Source organism: Sciurus vulgaris (assembly GCF_902686455.1).
Source record: "Sciurus vulgaris genome assembly, chromosome: 7".
NCBI classification, from domain to species: domain Eukaryota; kingdom Metazoa; phylum Chordata; class Mammalia; order Rodentia; family Sciuridae; genus Sciurus; species Sciurus vulgaris.
The window spans coordinates 44,210,331-44,228,553 of NC_136467.1; the positions used below are offsets into that span (position 1 = coordinate 44,210,331).

General features: G+C 33.9%; 1 protein-coding gene across 1 annotated transcript in view; it reads left to right on the plus strand.

Moving 5' to 3' along the window:
• The window catches only part of TBC1D32 (TBC1 domain family member 32), a 217,983-nt gene that overhangs the window by 49,129 nt on the left and 150,631 nt on the right, over positions 1 to 18,223 (plus strand). The window contains 3 exon segments of the mRNA XM_079146273.1: positions 969 to 1,061; positions 8,281 to 8,423; positions 11,239 to 11,366. Of these exon segments, the coding sequence (XP_079002399.1) occupies positions 969 to 1,061; positions 8,281 to 8,423; positions 11,239 to 11,366 (364 nt within the window).

Below are 18,223 nucleotides of genomic sequence, written 5' to 3' on the forward strand. Positions count from 1 at the left end.
TGTGAACATTACAAAATCAGATCATAAGGACTATAATTTGGTGACACCTGTTATAGAGTATATCCTAGACATCTAGGCATCTATCTGGTGGTCTGGAATAGAATGTTGCAAAACATGATGGCTGGTGATCTGTTGATTTGGCCCATAGTCATGATGTCCTCGTGAATCTTAAGAATATCTTGTTCTTATTCTGTCAGCAGCCTTAAAGGGGGAGGGAAGTGATTAGGGAAGTTTTGGGTAAATCAATCTGTGCTGTTTTGGACAAACATTCTTTAAGTGAGTAACATGTCTACATGCAGAGTTGAGCGGAAGCATTCTGACTCAAAGATTAAGGTAGTAAAGGAGATAGATAAGATATGAAGTCTGAGATGACCAACTTTTTCACTCATCAGATGTCTGCACAGGACCAAGTAGAGTCAGTGCTTTTGACAAAAGCAGCCTTCAAGTCCTTGAAAAATAACCTAGGCAACCATTACTATAACTCACATGTCAGATGTGTTATCTATTAAAGCTAGTGGGATACTAAGAACACATTGCTCAGTTGTGTAAATTCCAAAACTAGTGAATTTTAAAGTCAACCAAAAGTAAGTAATTTAGAGCAAGTGAGACTAGAGGATTCATTTAGCTTTTTTCTTAGTTTTGCTCCTAATTTAATAAATGCAAACAGCTTTGATCAGATTTTATTGGATCTTTCTATTATAAGTTTATATTAAGTGATTAGCTCAAAAATAAAGAAAACCCCTGCACCTTCACATAGCCCTCATTGCATTGCTTGCCTTGCCGTCTTTTAATGTACTGTGTCTAATTTGTTCTTGAGTCATGTGCCTTGGATTATAGCTTTCTCCTCCTGACTGCATTGTGGTTTCTATGAAAACTCAGTCATAGACTTATGAGCCATTAGTTCAGTTTTTCTAAGTTGTAGGCATATGATAGAGATTAATTTTTCTTTTTCTATTTCTTTGTAAAAGATTCAGTATCTCTTACGGATCTGCTGGTTCTGTTTACCCAACTTATCTATTATTCACCAAGTTGTCCAAAGATGACATCATCTGCACATTCAGGTAATTTGGCTTGAGTAATACAGCATCTAAAAATATTTAAGTATTATATTGCCTGAATGTTTTGAGTGCCTGGTATAGTTTGGTCAATAGATTTCATTAAGATATAGCATTATTAATAAGAAATTACATTGGTTCTGAAGTAAACCATGAAATTTAATTTTGTTCATTGATGTTTTAAGATATTTCTAATCTATTAACTTTTAAATTTAGAATCAATTTTGCTGAGAATTTTAATATTCTTTATTAAAAGATATTCTTAAGAAATGAGAACAAGCTTGATTGATGGGTACTAATGTGTTCTATTTTTGATATTTTCTATCTTTTATACTTCCCAAAATGTTTATATCAGCTTACATGTTTTAACTCGTATCCAAAACTTCACTATCTTTTTAGGGTCTTCTGTTACTGAAGATTAAAGGAAAAAAGAAAACCTGCATGTTTTTTCAGTAAAATGTTGTTTAGTCTTATGCCAGCTGACTGACTTATTAAAAAATTATTTAAAAATATTAACATTTAAAAGATAGCTTAAACTTTTTCTTGTGAATATCAAAAGTCTTCAAAGTAAAACACTTAATAACACACCCTTTGAATGACATAGGCCATAGTGGTCTAAAGTTGGGAAAAACCCTGGAAATGGTGGCATAAATTGTGAGAGGAACTCAAATGAATCACACACAAAAAAATGGTTTGGGCTATATATTAGTTCTTTAATATGTCAACCATGTGTGTTATATAATTATAACAGCCCATTGATATTTTTTAATTGAGACATATTTGTACATCTTTATGGCATCCATTATGATAATACATATACACAATGTGAAATAATCAAATCTGGATAATAAACATTTCTATCTCTTCATCTGTGAATGTGTAGAGAATTCCATAGTCTTCTAGTCACTTTGAAATATATCATAGATTGATATAACTAATAGATATGCTAATGAAGAACCAGAAGTAATTCCTCTGCTCTGTGTTTTGATGCCCTTTATTGAACTTCTTTTATTCTTCCCCTCATTCTACTTCCCAGCCTCTAGTGACTATTATTCCATTCTTCTATGAGATTGACTTAATATTTATTGTTGCACATGACAGGATTTTCTTCTTGTTTTATGGCTACATAGTATTCCATTGTGTAGATATACTGCATTTTATTTACCCATTTATCTAGTGAAAGACCTTTGGGTTGATTTCATATTTTGGTTATTGTGAATAGCACTGTAGTAAACATGGGAATGCAGATATCTTTTTGGTATAATTAATTTCATCTCTTTTGGGTATTTATCCAACATTGGAATTGCTGGATATAGTAGTTCTTTTTATTTTTTAAGGAGTATCTATATTATTTTTCATAATGGCTGTACTAACATTCCCATCATCAGTTTATAAGAACTCCCTTTCCTCTACATCCTCTCTAGCATTGTTTCCTGTTTATAACTATTCTAACTGGTGTGAAATGATAGATATTCTGTCATGGTTTTGATTCACATTTATCTGATGATTAGTGAAATTGAGCATTTTTTCATGTACTCATTCAACTTGTTGATTGTAACAGTGATGCTTAGACTCTTTTCTGCTTATAGCATTTACATGTATAAAATACCTCTTCCTATTACCCTGTTATATCTTCCTACAACATACTGTTCTTCCTTTATAATAAAAGTTATCCTTCTTTCTTATAATTACTTGTTGATATTTTGGTTATCATCTAGAGGACTTTTTTAAAATCTGGTTTTCTAGTTTTTTTTATTATTCATACATATTAATTAATGGGGTTCACTGTGACATTTCCATTCATGCATATATCATGTTTGATAATACCCACCCTCCTTTCTGCCCTTCCATCTTCTCAGAAGTCCCTCTTTTTCTTTCAGGTTATATGTTTTTCTCTTCCACATATGAGAGAAAACATTTGTCATTCTGCATCTGTTTACTTTGTTCACATAACATCTTTCTGTTCTCTCAATTTTTTATAAATGACAGGATTTCTTTCTTTTCTATGTCTGAGTAATATTCCATTGTGCATATGGTTTGGATATAAGACATCTCCCAAAAGCTCCTGTGTTAACACAGGAATGTTCAGAGGTGAAATAACTGGAGTATGAGAGCTGTAACCTAATCAGTCCATCCTAGTTTAAGTGGACTAACTGGGTGGTAACTGAATGTGGTTGGGGCTTGACTGGAGAAGGTGAGTCACTGGGTATCGCTGCATGTCCTGCTTGGACAAGGGAAAGGGTTCCTATAGGAGGGATGGACTGGCTGTGAAATAAGAGCTAATAAAATTTATTTATCATAAATAATGACAGGAGACAGAATTATCTTTGAAGCAGGGGCGTGACTGATTGAGTGGTCCATAAGGGACTGGCTCTAACAAAGGAAGGAGCTCTCGCTTGGTTTATTTATAGTGGTACAGATCAAAAGGGAGCTGGTAGGAATTTCTTCTGTGAAAAATAGGATAAGGGGTGGAGGTAAGCCATTTGGCTCTAATGGATTATTTCCATATCCAGGGCCTGCATTTGAACTTCAGCAGCAAGCCAATTCAGGGAAAACCATGTGACTCAGACAATCTCAGACCATTTTTCATAGTTGTGAGTTCCTTGAGACCAGATTTTACTGTCTAATAGTTCAACCAAGATTGGTTCACATACAGGCCATGGGTGACTTCCTGCAACGGGGGGGGGGGGGTGTCCTAGAAAAGTGTATCTTCCCTGTGGCCCCTTCTGCCTTCTCTGTCTCTGCTTCCTGACTGCCACGAGTGAGCAGTGTTCCTCTACCATGCCCTTCTCCTTGGTGTTCTGCCTCACTTAGGCCCATAGCAAGGAATTTCACTGACCATGAACAGGGATAATTCAATTTATTTCTTTTTTTTTTTGATAATTTTATTTTACTCTTTCCTATTTGTATCCCTTTTATTTCTAGTTTTTTTTTTAAGTATGACATTTTGAATTTCATTTGTATTTGTTGTAATGTCTCTTTTTTCACCTCTAATTTTATTTTATTTATTTCTTCTCTCTCCCTCGCCCCTGCCTTCTCTCTCTGTTAGTCTATCTAAAGATTTATCAATTTTGTTTAGCTTTTTAAAGAACCATCTCATTGCTTCATTGATCCTTTGCCTTTTTAAAAAATCTCTATTTGATGTATTTCTGTTCTGATTTTTATTATTTTTTTCCTCTACTGATACTGAGTTTGGTATGTTCTATTTTTCCAAGACCTTGAGATCTCTCTGTTTTTTTTTTTGATGTAAGTACTCATTGCTATAAACTTCCCTTCTGGCTTTCACTATATTCCACCAATTCTAGTATGTTGTATTTTTATTTTGATTTGATTATAGGAATTATAAATTTTTTACCCTGATATCTTTAATAACTGTTTGTCAGAAGAATATTATTCAATCTCCATGTGTTTGTATAATTTCTGTAGTTCCTCTTGCTGTTGATTTCTAGTTTTATTTCATTGTAATCTGATAAGATGCAAGAAATTATTTCTCTTTTTTTTAATTTGCTAAGACTTGCTTTTTGCCCTAATATATGGTCTGTATGAGAAAAAGTTCCACGTGCTGATGAAAAGAATGCTGTGTCAAATGGAATATTTTATAGATGTCTTAAATTTATTTTATCTATAATATAATTTAGCTGATTTTTTTTGTTGTTTTTTTGGTCTGGATCATCTAATATTGGTGCTAGTAGGGCACTTCCTTTGTGTCTCATTTGTATGTTTGTTTTACATAATTGGGTGCTCCAATATTTAGTGCATATATGTTGCCGCCCACAGCAACAGTCGCGCAGACATTGTCACTGCCTGCAGCAACAATTGCGCGGGTATTTATCAGAGGTGGACTGGAAACAAACTACTTCTACTATCTTTCTCTTTAGTGGGCTGCTTTCTTGCTTGTTTGTTCTCTAGCTTATAGAGGAAGAGAGGCTTTGAGAGGAGAGAGAGAGAAAGGCTTTGCATAAGAGAGAAAGAATCTTTGAGAGGAGAGAGAGAGGCTTTGCTTATTCGAGAGGCTACACTTTCAGAGATCTATATCTTCTTAAAGTCCTGCATCTTGCAAACTAAAGGTGCATGCTATGCAGAGCTGCTTCTTCTGTGATCTGCCATCTGCCTTCTGCGATCTATCAGAGGAGCTGCTTATCCTCTGCCCAGCGATCTAGAGGTGTGGCTTAGTCCTGCGTTCTGTGATCTGCAACCTGAGGTGCTGCTTATACTTATCCTTGCTTATCCTTTCTGCTAGCTGCTTATCCATGGTGCTTCCTATAGGTGTGTGTCTTATATACCTAAGGCAGCCAATCAGCTTAGGATTAGCACAATTGAGGCATGCCCCTCGGTACCAGTCAAGAAATAATGAAGAATATCTGTTGACCACTAGCGCAGAGGAGACATTAACTAATCAGGCAAAAGTTGATCATGCCGTGTTAACACTAACTATGCGCCACTTCTTGACTCAACGCCAGCCACCATCTTAGGGTTACCCAAACATGTCTGCTGCACATATATATATTTAAAATTGTTATATCTTGTTGATGAATTGTTCCCTTCATCAATATTGACCAATATTCATCAGCAATGGCCTTCGTCATCACTTCTGATTTTGTCTTAACTTCTCTTTTTTGTAGATAAGTATAGCTGCTCCTGCTTGCTTTCAGATTCCATTTGCTTGCAATATCATTTTCCATTCTTTTACTTTTGGTTTGTGAATGCCTTTTAAGGGGAGGTGAGTTTCTTGGAGTTAGCATATTATTGGATCTTGTTTTTTAACCTAGACAGTGTCTTTTATTATCAAATTAAGATCATTAACATTTAGGGTCATTGTTGAAAGGTGTGTAGTTGTTCCTGGTGCTCCGTTGATATTCTTTTTGTTTTGAATAGTCTAAGTTCTTTTCTTCTCCCTATTAATCTTTGTCCTTTGCTAGTTTACTATATCAATAATGTTTGTTTCTTTTCTCTTTCACTTGCATGTCTCTTCTTTAAGAAAGATTTTTTTTTTTTTTTCTTTTTATGATGGTGCTTCTTCCTTTTGGCTGTAGAGTACCCTTAAATATTTTCTGTGATGCTGGTCTAGTGTTGGTGAATTCCCATAGTGGGTTTAAAAAAAAAAAAAATTTTTTTTTTTTTTTTGTGGTACTAGGAATTGAACTGAAGGATACTTTACCACTGAGCCATACCCCCCAGCCCTTTTTTATTCTTTATTTTGATTCAGGGTGTTGCTGAGTTGCCAAGGCTAACCTTGATTTTGTGATCCTCCTATCTCAGCCTTCCAGACCACTGGAATTACAGATGTGTCACCAAACCCACATGAATTCCCTTAGTTTATGTTTATCTCAAAGTTCTTGATTTCTATTTCAATTTTGAAGGATATCCTTGCTGGGTATAGTAATCTTGGCTTTTTTTTTTTTTTTTTCTTTCAGAACTTTAAATATATCATTCCATGCCCTCTTGGCCTTTAGAGTTTCTGATGAGAAATCTAGTATTCGAATGGATTTGCCTTTAAAGGTGTTGGTGCTTCTTTCTTTCAGCATTTGACACTTTTTCTTTCTTCTATACTTTTGGCAATTTAACTATAATGTGGGTGGAGAGGTTCTTTTCTGGTTATGTCTATTTAGGATTCTAAATGATTCCTTTATCTGAGGTCCATGTCTTTTTCACAATTTGGAAATTTTTTTGCTATTATTGCATTGAATAGTTAACTGTGTTCTCATCTTCTCCCTCTTCTATGAAGATTATACAGATGTTTGATCTTTTAATTGTGAACAAATCTTGCATTTTTCCTTCATTCTTTTTTTTTCTGTATTGCTATCTGAATGTATTATTTTGGCAAGTTGTCTTCAAGCTCTGATTTGCTTGATTCAGTCTGTTATTGATACTTTCAATCAAAATTTTTTTCTTATTTTTTGAGTTTTTTGTTTCCAAGATTTGTGTTAAGTTTGTTTTAAAAAAATCTATTTCTTTATTCATATTCTATGTTGTCTTCCTTAATGCATGATACTATTTATTTGTATTCTCTTGAATTTCATTGAACTTCTTAAATATGATTTTTTTGAATTCTTTGTCCAACCTTTCATTGACTTAGATACCTTTGGAGTCTTTACTATGGAGTAGTGAACTTTAGAACTTTAGGAACTATTGTGTTATCTTTTTTTTTTTTTTTTTCTTTCAAATATATAATGTACCAGTTTAAGTCTGTTACATGTTCTTATAATATCCCAGGCTTCTTTTATGATAAAAAGTATCCTTTGTTTGTTTGTTATAATTACTTGTTAATATTTTGGTTTGCCATCTAGAGAACCATTTTTTGTCTTATTCACAACTGTGTCTACAGTGCTTTGTATAGCGTCTGGTATTTATCAGACACTCAATAAGTAGAAGATGATTGGATAAATACATGTATGGTCATATGGTGGTTAGTGATACTGCTCACTGCAAAGAAGCTTTCTCATCAGCAGCTGTTTGAAAAAAAAAATCATTCAGCTTTACTTTTTCATTTTATTTTTGTCAGGTATCAACTTGAAGTCAGCATACTCCTCGTGTATTGACCTCTGTGATGAAAATTAAGTTTCTTAGCTTTAATACTATATCTTTCGAGGACAGTCTTACATTATATGCTGTTGTGGGGAATTTGGATATTTGAAAATATGTTGGTTTATGAAATAAAAATCATGATTTAGTTATTATTCCTGTGTTTCATTTATGTGTTTTATTCATATTTTTAAAAAATCTTAATTCTTGCTTTCATTGTTCTTGTGGTAACACAAGAGATTTACTAGTCTTCATGAAAATTCATTAAAGTTTCTCTTCTCATCTGTCTTTTGTTCATGGTTTTGTCTTAATGAGTCTCATTTAATTATCTACTAGGCTCAATATCTGAATACATTGTTTAAGGAAAAAAATAAAAAGTGAATGTAAGTAAATGTTTCCTAGATGGAAAAAAGTTCTGTGCCATCTTCAATATCAAGCATTTATTTAATGTCACACTGTGAATGATCTTACATTCTTTTCTTGTGACATATTTTTTGTCATATGCTTGTTTTTTTATTAACTTGAAAGTATACTAAGCTAATTGAAATCTTAATTTTTAGGTTATAATTTGGTATTGACATTGAGTTGTGGAATTTTTAAAGTATTACTTTTGATATTGAGGTTTTTGGAAGAATAATAGCTAATATATAAAAAAGTATTAAGTAATGTTTTAAGTTTTATCAAAATACTTCTTGTTTATCAGAGAATTATTCTCCTGCAAGTATGGTGACTGAAGTTCTACGGATACTCTGTGATCAAAAAGAATGTGCAGTTGAATGCTTATATAACAACACTGTGGTAGAGACACTTCTCCAGCCTGTTCATAATTTAATGAAAGGATCTGAGGTTGGTATTAGTCACTAAAGACAAAAGGTGTCCCTTAGCTGAATATTTGTAAATATTCAGTGAGGCTTTTTTTTGATATATTTGAAATATTTTATTACACTCTCTTTGTAAATATGAATGCATTTTGTGTTGTTACAGGTTTTTATTTGTTAAATCATAGTTTATGTAGTTGCTTGATTTAATAGTTTTTACAAGGTGGGAAAATGTGCATACATCTTAATTTTTTTCTAGTAGTGCTTGCTAGTATTGGTGCAAAGAACTTAGATTTTTTTTTTCTATTAAGCTATTTGTCTTACAAATCTAATAAATCTTGTGACTGTGTTATTATTTGCTTTAATGGCAATTTTATAGCCTTTGGAAATATGATTATTTTCCTGAAGAGCCAATTCTATTTTATGGTAAGTAGAACTAGTATTATCTTAGAAAGAAAGCTTATATATAATTCCAGTGCTGAACATATGTATGTGTCTTTACAGTTTGCAATGTATGCTCCCTTACATTGTATATTTTGTCACAACTGAGACTGAAGGAAGTGACTTGCTCAAGGTCAGGCACTTAACAAGCAGAGATGGTGCCCTTTCTAGTCATACTGTCTGCCCAATGTGTCCCTCTGCTTCTATGACTTAAGCTTTAAATGACTTTTAGAGTGCATCAGCAGACTAAAAATGGTTTTGCCTTTTCAGTAGTGTTTTGCCAGATTCATCTCCCTCTTATACCCACACCTCATTGGGTTGTCACATATTTACCTGCTTATTGGTTTTTCTGGATAAATGTAAAAAATGTTAACTTGGTATTTACCAAGGTTTTTTTTTGTGTTTTTGTCCCCCATTTTCTTCCGTTTATACTAGTTATAATAATCCATTTGTGTATTCTGTATGAGGTTATCATAGCTTCCTATCTTTGTATGCTTTCTCCTTACCTTGGAAATTCTTAAACTTGATCCACATGTAAAATTCCTCTCTGTACATGAGATATTATCTCTGAATCTCCCAACTAAGGTATCTGTTTTCTGTATTTCCATGTTATATACTGCTGTGATTGTACTTATATTTGTCTGTATTCTTGTTAGCAGGACCAGTCCTCTGGCACATAATAGACAATTAGTATCTAATTGAAGACTTTGAGAATCACCCAGTCACTACTATGTCATTGCTTTGCTCTTGGTACTGAAAAATATAGACATGAATAAGACATGTTTATTGACTTTAAGAGCTATATTCTCATAGGTGAGGCAGAGCTCTGAACAAAAAATAAAAAATATATAAAAGAAGGAAAGGAATTAGTGCATCCAAAATTTGTACTCATGGAATGAAAAAGGGGATAGACAGTTTAAGAGGCAGGGGCAAGCAGTCAACTTTGACAGGACATGATGAATCCTCTTGAAGTACAGAGTGGGCGCTAGACAAAGTGATACTTTTAATACCATAGCTAATGGGTTTCCACCAACAAGCTTTAACCCTATCTGCCAAACATACTTATTTATACCAAAAATTCTTTTGTCAGGAGTTGAAGTTATTTGATGTTTGCCAAGAATGGTAAAATAAGAGTTCTGTGCTGTAGACTAAAGATGTTTTAAAATGATCTCATAGGAAAGTTCATCAGATTATCCCTCTGTAAAAATATGTACCATAGTTTATAATCTAAAAACTGTTTATAACCACAGGACCCTCCTTCCTTCCTTTCTTCCCCCTACTCCCCTGCTCAGCCATCTTCATTGTTTTCTGCCTGCCTTCACATTAACCTGGACATGGATTTTTAAATTTTTTCCCTCCAGAAATATTTCTCTCTTTGTCTAAAGTCTACAAATAAAGATCTAAACATTAAAAAAGTATATATATTTAAAATGAGGAACAGAAAGGTCTAAAGATGAAGTGTATGTGTGGAGAGAATGCATATGTTCTTATAGATAGGTATATATAAAATGAGAGACTGTCTATACAAACATGTATTAGAGAATAAAAGTACTCTAGGTGAAGTCGTCCAAGAAAGATATTTAATATGCAAAGTAAGACTAAGTCTAATTGGGTAGATATTTCTGTTTATTTTTAGGGAATATACCAAACTCATCATTTGATAAGCAAACCTACCAAATTTATTAGTTGTGACATACATATTTTAAAATTTATTGTAGAGAATGACATTGACATCCATGAAAGTACAAGGAAATTATAAGCAGAACTTGCAAAGAACAGAAATTATTGTGGATGGACTCTAAAGCATTAATATAGTTATCCAGATTTCGTTATTTGTTTTGTGCTATTTTGCTGCTTTGGCAAAGGCATTTTACTGTTAACATTTAAAGGAAATGGAGTGAACATGGTTCTAGTTTGTTTTCTGCCCAGGTGATGTTCCTGGCAATTGGCTGACCCAAGAATTGGCTGTCTCTACTCACATGTACATTTCTGACTCAATAAGTGTATAAAGGGATGATATTTTTTAGATAGGGTGACATTTTCTTAGATTTGTATGTAATATAATTATATTGGATATTCAGGAACCCAGTGGGTGAGAATTATAGGGCATAGTGGAAATAGAGAAAACTAACATGTTTGTTAACCAGAATTACTTACAAAACATAACAGGAGTATCTATTTTCAATAACTGGTTTGGGTGAAAAACCTGAATTTATTTGCCTCATCAGCTACACTGGTAAAAGAATGTAATCTAATGATACATTTAATTCAGTCATATTATTTTCACAAACAAATCATTAATTTTTTTTATTGTTGTGGTAATATAGCTTTACTAGACTACATACCGTCTTCAGTATGTCATAAAATTATACTATTTGTCTTGTTATCTTTTTAATATATAGACAGCTCCAAATTGCTCTGAAACAGCTTTAATTCATATAGCTGATATCTTGGCAAGAATCGCTTCTGTAGAAGAAGGACTCATTTTACTTCTTTATGGTGAAAATGTGAATTCTTCCGAGGAAGAAAGGTATGTACCTACATTTTAAATCTGTATGATTGTTGCAGGCATGGTTAGGTTTCATAATCAGCCACTAATAATGTGCTGATCTTTAATACGATCTTTTTTCCCACCTGAGAATAGGAATCTTTACTGCAGATGGAATCTTCCTCCCCTTCTCATGTACTCCCTGGGACTTCCTGTTACATACATACAGAGCCATTCATGATTGGTTTAAGTCAAATCAAAGGTGCACAAAGGAGAAACTATTTTTTCTCTTCCTTCTCTACAGTCACCTAGCTCTAGCTTTTTAGTTAACCAGTGGTCACCTTTTGGTGTTTAGGCTTCTGGACTTTGTACATATGATGATATGATGAATCAGACACACATACATACAAATGTGTACTTTTTTCTCCTCTTTACAAAATGTATTATATACATTACACTGCAATATGATATTTTATATGTAATCATGAGCATTTTCCTGAGTGCAGAATGAAACATGTGTAATAGCTGCATTATACATTTTTAAAATTTTATTGTAATTTATTCAAATGTTTCCCCTGTTAACTGACATAAGGTTGTGTCTAGGAGAGTTTGCCTACATAAATAATACTATAGTAAATGTTTTTTTCTTCTTTACCTTGTATACATAGTGATTACATTAATTGATTTCAGGATGTCAAATAGCCTTATCTACCTAGAAAAAGTCCCACTTGGTTTTGGTGAATAATGGTTGGTTTTGGTTTGCCATTAGTTGCAGTAATTATTGAGGACTTTGGCCATGTTAATGAAAGATATTAGGCTCTGTTCTTTGTAATGTCTTTGTCAGGGTTAGTATTAATGGAATACTGGTTTTGCAAATTAGGTATTAGTTCTTCTATTTTATCTTCTGGAAGGTGTGATAGAGAAATAGTATAATTTCTTCCTTAAATATTTGATAGAATTTGTTAGTTAGCCAATTAGAGACTGGAGTTTTCTGTTTCTATTAGTGATTCAGATTATATTGTTTATTTCCTCTTGTGTGTTTTGGTAGATTGTGGCATTCAAGGAATTGGCTACTTATTAATTTTAGTGAATGTATGGCATAGTTTATAATATTCCCTTACTATCTTTTCAACACCTATGGGATCAGTAGTGGTGGCCCTATTTCATTTCTGATATTAGAAATTCATGTCTTTTGTCTTCTTTACTTAAGTAACCTTATTAGAAGCTTATCAATTTTACTCTCTTTTTAGAAAACTTGTTCTTTTTTTTCTTTTTTATTAAAAATCATAAATTTACATAGGGCAATGATGCTTGATTCATTCTGTTATTTTTTTCCCATCCACCCCACCCCTCCCACCCCTCTTTTCTCTCTATACAGTCCTTCCTTCCTCCATTCTTACCACTCTCCTTATCCCTAACCCTAAACCTAACCCTAACCCTAACGCTAACCCCTCCTACCCCCCATTATATGTCCTCATCCACTTATCAGCGAGATCATTCGTCCTTTAGTTTTTTGAGATTGGCTTATCTCAGTTAGCATGATATTCTCCAATTTCATACATTTGCCTGCAAATGCCATAATTTTATCATTCTTCATGGCGGAGTAATATTCCATTGTATATACATGCCTCAGTTTCTTTATCCATTCATCAACTGAAGGGCATCTGGGTTGGTTCCACAGTCTGGCTATACTGAATTGAGCAGCTATGAACATTGATGTGGCTGTATCTCTGTAGTATGCTCATTTTAAGTTCTTTGGGTATAGGCCAAGGAGTGGGATAGTTAGCTCAAATGGTGGTTCCATTCCAAGCTTTCTGAGGAATCTAAGTACTGCTTTCCAGAGTGGCTGCACTAATTTGCAACCCAACCAGCAATGTATGAGTGTACCTTTTTCCCCACATCCTCGCTAACACCTATTGTTGCTTGTGTTCTTGATAATCGCCATTCTAATTGGGGTGAGATGAAATCTTAGGGTAGTTTTGATTTGCATTTGTCTTATTACTAGAGATGTTGAACATTTTTTCATATATCTGTTGATTGCTTGTACATCTTCTTCTGTGAAGTGTCTGTTCATTTCCTTAGCCCATTTGTTGATTGGATTATTTGTATTCTTGGTGTAGAGTTTTTTGAGTTCTTTATATATTCTGGAAATTAGTGCTCTATCTGAAGTATGAGTGGCAAAGATTTTCTCCCACTCTGTAGGCTCTCTCTTCACATTACTGATAGTTTCCTTTGCTGAGAGAAAGCTTTTTAGTTTGAATCTATCCCAGTTGTTGATTCTTGCTTTTATTTCTTTTATGGGAGTCCTGTTAAGGAAGTCTGATCCTACGCCAACAAGTTGAAGGTTTAGACCTACTTTTTCTTCTACAAGATGCAGGGTCTCTGGTCTGCTTCCGAGGTCCTTGATCCATTTTGAGTTGAGTTTTGTGCAGGATGAGAGATAGGGGTTTAATTTCATTCTGTTGCATATGGTTTTCCAGTTTTCCCAGCACCATTTGTTGAAGAGGCTATCTTATCTCCATTGCATATTTTTGGCCCCTTTGTCTAGTATGAGAAAATTGTATTTATTTGGGTTTGTGTCCATGTCCTCTATTCTGTACCATTGATCTACCTGTCTCTTTTGGTACCAATACCATGCCATTTTTGTTACTATTGCTTTGTAATAGAGTTGAAGATCTGGTATTGTGATACCCCCTGCTTCGCTCTTTCTACTGAGGATTGCTTTAGCTATTCTGGGTTTCTTATTCTTCCAGATGAATTTCATAATTGCTTGCTCTATTTCTGTAAGGTATGTCATTGGGATTTTAATTGGAATTGCATTGAATCTGTATAGCACTTTTGGTGGTATGGCCATTTTGACAATATTAATTCTGCCTATCCAAGAACATGGGAGATCTTTCCATCTTCTAAGGTTTTCTTTAATTTCTTTCTTTAGTGTTCTGTAGTTCTCATTGTAGAGGTCTTCCACCTCTTTTGTGAGATTGATTCCCAAGTATTTTATTTTTTTTGATACTATTGTGAATGGGGTAGTTTTCCTAATTTCTCTTTCTGAAGATTCATCACTTATGTATAAAAATGCATTGGATTTATGAGCATTGATCTTGTAACCTGCTACTTTACTGAATTCACTTATGAGTTCTAAGAGTTTTCTGGTGGAATTTCCAGGTTCCTCTAAATATATAATCATGTCATCAGCGAACAGGGATAGTTTGAGTTCTTCTTTTCCAATTCCTATCCCTTTAATTTCTTTGGTTTGTCTAATTGCTCTGGCTAGAGTCTCAAGGACAATGTTGAATAGAAGTGGTGAAAGAGGGCATCCCTGCCTTGTTCCAGTTTTTAGGGGGAATGCTTTCAGTTTTTCACCATTTAGAATGATATTGGCCATGGGCTTAGCGTAGATGGCCTTTACAATGTTAAGGAATGTTCCCACTACCCCAATTTTCTCTAGTGTTTTGAGCATGAAGGGATGCTGTATTTTATCGAATGCTTTTTCTGCATCTATCGAAATCATCATGTGATTCTTAACTTTTAGTCTGTTGATATGGTGAATGACATTTATTGATTTCTGGATGTTGAACCAACCTTGCATCCCTGGGATAAAACCCACTTGATCGTGGTGCACTATCTTTTTAATATATTTTTGTATGCGATTTGCTAAAATTTTGTTGAGAATTTTTGCGTCGATGTTCATTAAGGATATTGGTCTGAAATTTTTTTTCCTCAATGTGTCTCTATCTGGTTTAGGTATCAGGGTGATATTGGCTTCATAGAATGAGTTTGGGAGGGTTCCCTCCTCTTCTATTTCATGGAATACTTTGAGGAGTATTGGAATGAGCTCTTCTTTAAAGGTTTTGTAGAACTCGGCTGAGAACCCATCTGGTCCCGGACTTTTCTTTGTTGGTAGGCTTTTGATGACCTCTTCTATTTCATTACTAGAAATTGGTCTATTTAAGTTGTGTATGTCCTCCTCGTTCAGTTTAGGTAATTCATATGTCTCTAGAAACTTGTTGATGTCTTCGAGGTTTTCTGTTTTGTTGGAGTATAGGTTTACAAAATAGCTTCTACATATGTTTTGTATTCCACTCCTGTCTGCTGTGATATTTCCTTGTTCATTCCGAATTTTAGTAATTTGAGTTTTCTCCCTCTTTCTCTTTGTTAGAGTGGCTAAGGGTTTATCAATTTTGTTTATTTTTTCAAGGAACCAACTATTTCTTTTGTTAATTTTTCCGATTGTTACTTTTGTTTCAATTTCGTTGATTTTGGCTCTGATTTTAACTATTTTCTGCCTTCTACTAGTTTTGGTGTTGGTCTACTCTTCTTTTTCTAGGGCTTTGAGCCATAGTATTAAGTCGTTTATTTGTTGGTTTCTACTTCTTTTGTGGAATGTGCCCCATGAAATAAATCTTCCTCTAAGTACTGCTTTCATAGCATCCCAGAGATTTTGATATGATGTGTCTTTGTTCTTGTTTACATCTAAGAATTTTTAAATTTCCCTCCTGATGTCTTCTGTTATCCATTCATCATATAATAGTGTATTATTTAATCTCCAGATATTGGAGAAGTTTCTGGTTTTTATTCTGTCATTTATTTCTAATTTCAATCCATTATGATCTGATAGAGTACAAGGTAGTATCTATCTTCTTGTATTTGCTAACAGTAGCTTTGTGGCATAAAATGTGGTCTATTTTAGAGAAGGATCCATGTGCTGCTGAGAAGAAAGTGTATTCATACTTTGTTGGATGGTATATTCTATATATGTCGGTTAAGTCTAAATTGTTTATTGTGTTATTGAGGTCTATGGTTTCTTCATTCAATTTTTGTTTGGAAGATCTATCCAGTGGTGAGAGAGGTGTGTTAATATTGCCTAGTATTATTGTGTTGTGGTGTACTTGATTTCTGGAATTGAGAAGGATGAGCCAATGTTCGGGGCATAGATATTTATGATTGTTATGTCTTGCTGATTTATGCTTCCCTTAAGCAGTATGAAATGTCCTTCTTTATCCCTTCTGACTAGTTTTGGCTTGAAGTCCACATTATCTGAAATGAGGATGGATATTCCAGCTTTTTTGCTGTGTCTGTGTTCATGGTATGTTTTTTCCCATCCTTTCACCTTTAGTCTATGGGTATCTCTTTCTATGAGATGGGTCTCTTGCAGGCAGCATATTGTTGGATTTTTCTTTTTAATCCATTCTGCCAGTCTATGTCTTTTGATTGATGAGTTCAGGCCATTAACATTCAGGGTTATTATTGTGATATGATTTGTATTCCCAGTCATTTGACTCATTTTTGTTTTTTGACATGATTTGGTTTCTCTTTTATTTGGCTATTCCTTTAGGCTAGTTCCTCCTGTTGCTGATTTGCATCGTTGTTTTTCATCTCTTCCTCATGGAATATTTTGCTGAGAATATTCTGTAATGCCGGCTTTCTTTTTGTAAATTCCTTTAGCTTTTGTTTATCATGGAAGGATCTTATTTCATTGTCAAATTTGAAAGTAAGTTTTGCTGGGTATAAGATTCTTGGTTGACATCCGTTTTCCTTCAGGGCTTGGTCAATGTTGTTCCATGCCCTTCTAGCGTTTAGGGTCTGGATTGAAAAAATCTACTGATATTCTTAATGGTTTCCCCCTGAATGTAGTTTGATTCTTTTCTCTCGTGGCCTTTAAAATTCTGTCTTTATTTTGTATGTTAGGTATTTTCATAATAATGTGCCTTGGTGTGTGCCTGTTGTAATTTTGTATATTTGGAGTCCTATAAGCCTCTTGTACTTGGTTTTCCATTTCATTCTTCAGATTTGGGAAATTTTCTGATAGTATTTCATTGAATAGATTGTTCATTCCTTTGGTTTGTTTCTCTAAGCCTTCCTCAATCCCAATGGTTGAAATTGGAGAATATCATGCTAAGCGAGATAAGGCAGTCTCAAAAAACTAAAGGACTAATGATCTCACTGATAAGAGGATGAGGATATATAATGGGGGTGGGAGGGGTTAGGGTTAGGGTTAGGTTTAGGGTTAGGGATAAGGAGGGTGGTAAGAATGGAGGAAGGAAGGACTGTATAGAGGGAAAAGAGGGGCCAGAGGTGTTGGGGGGAAGGGAAAAAAATAAAATACTTTAATATTTCTCATAAGATTTCATTGACCCATTTGGTTTTTTAGAGCTCTGAGAGTGTTTTTTTAATAATTTTTGTTTTTTAAGATATGTTTTGTGGCCTACAATTGTGATACGTTCTGTGTGAGCTTATAAAACGTATGTTCTGCTATTGTTGAATAGTCTGTAGATGTCATGAAGACCTAGTTGCTGATGTTCAGTTCAACTCTGTCCCTATTTACTTCCTACTGCATTTGTCAGTTATTGATAGAGGAGTGTTGGAATCTCCAGATATATTATTAAATTTATCTAATTCTCCCTGAAGTTGTATTAGTTTTTGTTTTTATATATTTGATGCTTTATTGTTAGGTGCATGCACATTAAGGGTTGTTATAAATCTGACTCCCCTGTCTTATGAAAATTTTCTTTGCTCTGAAGTCAGTTTGTTTGAGATCCACATAGCTATTTCAGCTTTGTTTTGATTGTTGTACCATGGTACATATTTTCTCCATTATTTTAATATATTTGTATCTTTATTTAAAGTAGGAATCTTATAGGCAATACTCAATTGGGTCTTGTTTTTGTAATCCACTGTGATGTCTTTTTCTTAACATTGCTGTAATTAGGACATTGATAGTTAATTATTGATTTAATTGAATTTTATGTCTATCAGATTTGTTACTGTTCTCTTTTTGTTGCCCTTGTTCGTTTCTTTTTACGTGTTCTATTTTTTCTGCCTTATGTACATTTGATTCAACATTTCTAATTCCATTTTTCTCCTCTCTTTGTATGTCAGTTATTCTTTTTGCCATTCTA